The sequence below is a fragment of the Gymnoscopelus microlampas genome (genome assembly GCF_963454915.1).
Source record: "Gymnoscopelus microlampas genome assembly, chromosome: 3".
In the NCBI taxonomy this organism is placed as follows: Eukaryota; Metazoa; Chordata; class Actinopteri; order Myctophiformes; family Myctophidae; genus Gymnoscopelus; species Gymnoscopelus microlampas.
In genome coordinates this window covers 35624668-35629843 of record NC_139940.1, presented here as the reverse complement: position 1 = coordinate 35629843, position 5176 = coordinate 35624668, and the positions used below count along the sequence as shown (strand labels likewise).

The 5176-nt window shown below is 49.1% G+C and overlaps 1 protein-coding gene across 1 annotated transcript; it reads left to right on the top strand.

The window, feature by feature from the left end:
* Positions 1 to 2766: 2766 nt before the first annotated feature.
* Positions 2767 to 4626, top strand: LOC311042387 (tyrosyl-DNA phosphodiesterase 1-like; the record flags this gene model as incomplete). The annotated part of the gene is made up of 1 exon (XM_084053082.1): positions 2767 to 4626. One exon carries the CDS (start codon positions 2767 to 2769, stop codon positions 4624 to 4626), a length of 1860 nt encoding a protein of 619 aa, XP_083909208.1.
* Positions 4627 to 5176: the final 550 nt, after the last annotated feature.

Here is a 5176-nt window from a genome sequence, read left to right as displayed (position 1 = left end):
TCACCCCCCTCCTCAAGAAACCGACACTTGACCCCTCTGAAGTCAAGAACTACAGGCCGGTTTCCCTTCTATCCTTCCTATCTAAAACTCTCGAACGTGCTGTGTTCAAACAACTGTCCTCGTATCTCCACCAGAACAACCTCCTGGACTCCAACCAGTCTGGGTTCAAAGTGGGTCACTCGACAGAGACTGCCCTCCTGGCAGTGGCGGAGTCACTCCATGCCGCTAGAGCGAACTCTCTCTCCTCTGTCCTGATACTCCTGGACCTGTCTGCAGCGTTCGACACAGTGAACCATCAGATCCTCCTCTCCACCCTCGAGGGGATGGGTGTCTCAGGCTCTGCACTCTCCCTGTTTGCATCCTACCTGACGGGTCGCTCCTACCAGGTGAAGCTGGGAGGGTCTGTGTCAGAACCACACAGGCTCACTACTGGGGTTCCCCAAGGCTCGGTTCTGGGTCCTCTTCTCTTCTCTCTCTACACTACATCTCTTGGTGCTGTCATCCGCTCCCATGGCTTTTCCTACCACTGCTATGCCGATGACACCCAGCTGATCCTCTCATTCCCCCCCTCTGACACACACGTGGAGGCACGCATTGCTGCTTGTCTGGCTGACATCTCGGAGTGGATGTCGACGAACCACCTGAAGCTCAACCTGGACAAGACCGAGCTGATGTTCATCCCGGGGAAGGGCTGTCCTCACCGAGACATGGCCATCACCATTGAGAACGCTGTGGTGACGTCAACTCGGACTGCGAAGAATCTGGGTGTGACCCTGGACGATCAACTGTCGTTCTCGGCTAACATCGCATCAGTGACACGGTCCTGCAGATTCCTCCTCTACAACATCAGGAGAATTCGGCCCTTCCTCACGGAGAAGGCAGCCCAGGTGCTCATCCAGGCTCTTGTCATCTCCCGCCTGGACTACTGCAACTCCCTCCTGGCTGGCGCTCCGGCATCTGCCATCAGACCCCTGGAGCTTGTTCAGAAAGCTGCGGCTCGTCTGGTGTTCAACCGCCCCAAGTTCTCTCACACAACTATCCTTCTCCGTTCCCTGCACTGGCTCCCCGTAGCGGCTCGCATTCAGTTTAAAACCCTGGTGCTAGCCTATAGGGCAGCGAAAGGAACAGCTCCCTCTTACCTCCGGGTATTGGTCAATGCCCACAACCCTTCCCGACCACTCCGGTCGGCCACCAAGGGGCGACTGACTCCCCCGCCACTCAACGGTCCTTCTGGTCGATCGACACGGTCACGACTTTTTTCTGTTCTGGCCCCACAGTGGTGGAATGAACTTCCCACTGATGTCAGGACAGCAGAGTCACTGCCCATCTTTCGCCGCAGGCTGAAAACCCACCTCTTCAGGAAACACTACCCTTCCTCTTTGCCTGGCCTACTTGTTGTTAACTAGTTGTACGAATGCTTGTTTTATTGTTGAATTGTTTATTGGATCTTGTTTAGTCAATACAATTATTTGTTTTTAGCTCCTGCTCATTTGACTACTTTGTCTCATCTGTTTAAGGAAATAGGTAGCTGATATATTGCACTTTTACCTTAGCGCTAGGTATGCTCTTGGTTGCTTGTTATTGCAGAAAATGCACTTATAACCTCTGGTGATTAGTAGCTTTCGTTCCCTACCTTTGTTGATTGCACTTATTGTAAGTCGCTTTGGATAAAAGCGTCTGCTAAATGACTGTAATGTAATGTAATGTAATATTAAGGCCATCAAATGCAAGTTCAAGAAAGTGCCCAGTTCAGACCATGTGATTAGAGCTTGTTTAAATTCATAGTGTACTGGTTTGTCATGTCAAATGGTCATTTGTCATTGGGTTTAATATTTTTTTTGTTTTGTTAAGGCCCTTAGTGTGAACCCTACCTAAGTAATTCTTAACATTGTTTTGTTTCCCAGTTATTTTGCCACACAGTTGAACATCACTCTCCAGTTTGTTCTTGTATTGTACAGACAACCCCCCCCAACACCGAATACAAATGTGAATATCATTGCTGTTTGTCAGAAACCTTGTATCTCCATATTTCTCCGTTAATTAATGCCATACTTTGTCTTACTACTGTGTTACACAAAAGAAGCCAAAATAGCAGATCTAATATTTAATTTGTTGCTATTTTTAAAGGTTTCTCATATTCTCTCATATTTGGTCAAAAGGCCTATCAGACCTGCATAATTGTTATCACTAGAGCGAGGTTCGGTCCACTACGCAGCCCTCACATCTAGAGTTCGGGCTGCTATATGCGGCCCTCACACCTATGTCGCACCGCCGGTCCGACCGATATGCCTGAGTCATTGTGTCATAGTCATAGTGGGGCTTTGTCAGAGTACCCATTGTACCTGTATATCTGTGTGCCTTTTATGCCCATATATGGAGATATCTGTATCTGGCAGTCCTTGTCCCTTGTATGCCCATATATGAAGATCCCTGATGTCATCAGTATATGCCCATATTTGGGCATATCGATTGGATTGGTGGCTCTGGACAACCAGATCTCCACATATGCCTTTATATGGGCGTGTGCAACAGTAAATTCAACTGGCCGCAGCGGTGGAAATTGATCACTGACCTAATATATTTAAGTTGTAACTTGTATGCATGGGGTCATCATAAGTCATCAGAGTAAGATCCAAGGTCTCTTGCTGTTAATTCATTTTGTGTCAGAATGCACTAATTACATTGAAGTGCACTGGGTCGTTGGAAGAACAACTTTGCAGACAATAGACGCTCAATGTAACGGAAACACGTTTCACTTCTAACGCCATGTCTCAGGAGAGCCAACATGGTAAGTGGTCTGTCTCTAGCAGTGATGACGATGACGAGCTCAGCTCAGCTCAGCCTCCCAAACCTGTAGCCTCTACCTCCGATCACCTGGCCTCTGGCTCCACACCCACGGCAGTTGTGAAAATGGAACCCAATTTGTCACCAGTTAAGGCGGCCCCATCCACCGTTGTCATCGGCTCTGAAGCAAGGCAGATGGCCCAGGCCAGCCAGTTGAAGCCTGTGAAATACCAATCCAGTCCCTCACTAGCTGGGAAGCGGAAGAAGGAGACAGACGACTCGGACTGGGCTCTTCCGGATAGTGAAGATGATAAGGGTGACGATGATAAAGGTCAGAATGGAAAGAAACATAGCTCAGATCTACCCTCAGATCCACAGAGGTCCAGTCCAGTTCCTAGAGCCAAGAAGCCGAAAGTGGAGAAGCAAGAGCGCCCCCCAAGTCCCCACAGGGGAGTTTACTTAGATGAGCCCGAGGACTTCTTTGAGAAAAGTGTACCTTTCTCTAACGACACTTACAGATTTTACCTCAACAAGGTGACTGGACTGGATAAGAAATACAACACTGGGGCTCTGCATATCAGAGACATCCTCTCTCCATTATTTGGGACATTGAAAGAGTCAGTTCAGTTTAACTACTGCTTTGAAATTGCCTGGATGGTTCAGCAGTATCCACCAGAATTTAGGAACAAGCCAGTTCTGATAGTCCACGGAGACAAGAGGGAGGCCAAAGCTAGGCTACTGCAGCAAGCTCAACCCTACCCTCACATCAGATTCTGTCAGGCTAAACTGGATATTCCTTTTGGAACTCATCACACGAAAATGATGCTGTTGTGGTACGAGGAGGGCTTCAGGGTAATCATTACGACCTCCAACCTCGTCAGAGCCGATTGGTACCAGAAGTCACAGGGAATGTGGATGAGTCCATTGTTTCCAAGTTTACCGGAGGGCAGCGCACCAAGCGACGGTGAGTCTCCAACCTTCTTCAAGAGAGACCTGCTGGAGTACCTTGCGTCGTATCGTGCACCCGAGCTCACTGACTGGATCCAGATAATCCAAGAGCACAACTTGTCTGAGAGCAGAGTCTATGTGATTGGTTCTACTCCAGGGAGGTATGTTGGTAAAGATATGGACCGCTGGGGACACCTGAGACTCAGGAAGTTATTGTATGAAAACACGCGTCCCATTCCCAATGAAGAGACCTGGCCTGTGATTGGTCAGTTCTCCAGCATCGGCTCCGTGGGAGTGGATAAGACCAAATGGTTGACAGGGGAGTTCCAGCGCACAATGAGCACACTGGGTAAAACCTCGCTCCGGTCAGACCCCCCCCTGCACCTGGTGTATCCTTCAGTGGAGGATGTGAGAACCAGTCTGGAGGGATACCCAGCTGGAGGTTCCCTGCCATACAGCATCCAGACAGCTCAGAAACAGCTCTGGCTTCACGCATACTTCCACCGGTGGCAGGCAGAGACCACTGGGAGGAGTCGTGCTATGCCTCACATCAAGACTTACATGAGAACGTCACCAGATTTCACCCAGCTAGCCTGGATCCTCATCACAAGCTCCAACCTGTCTAAAGCGGCATGGGGTGCTCTGGAAAAGAACAACACTCAGATAATGGTACGCTCATATGAGCTGGGAGTCCTCTACCTGCCTTCTGCTTATAACATGCAAACCTTCCCTATTCAGAGGAACCCATATCCTATCATGTCTTTTACCAACGCCTTCCCTGTGCCCTTTGACCTGCCCCCAAAACGCTACTCTGAGAAAGACCAACCATGGGTGTGGAACATTCCCTACACCCAGACCCCTGACACACACGGCAACATCTGGGTCCCCTCCTGAAACACACACTACTACGCACAGAATACAGACAAGCTGGCTGTGCATGTGTTTGGAGACAAAGGGAGAGTGGGAATCCAGTCCTGTTTGTAGTAGGAGGAAGTGAGGTCGGTTCTACCAAAGATACCACTGAACCATTGTGGTGTCTCCTTGTGGAGCGGAGGGGAAATTAACCTTGTAGTTTCTAACAGGCGTACGACTCAGTATCTGGTTTGTTATAAACAAACCAGATACTGAGTCATACTATAGTGAAGTGGTTGTGGTCCGCCTGCTCGCCGACCCTCCCATTAGCCAATTTTAATATAGGACTGCACAATTATCCTGATGACTAAACGCAACCATTGGTATACAAGGTGAACAGCAAAGGTGATAGGACACAACCTTGTGGTACCCCAGTCTGACTGCCGTCTTCCATGGATGTGGATATACTCTTGGTATCTGGCCGTCTTGCATCTTACGTGGGTATGATTTACACCAGTGGTTCCCAGCATTTTCTGGATCAGGGCCAACTTGAAAATCTCAAAAGCATTCGTGGCCCACCCATCTGACCACT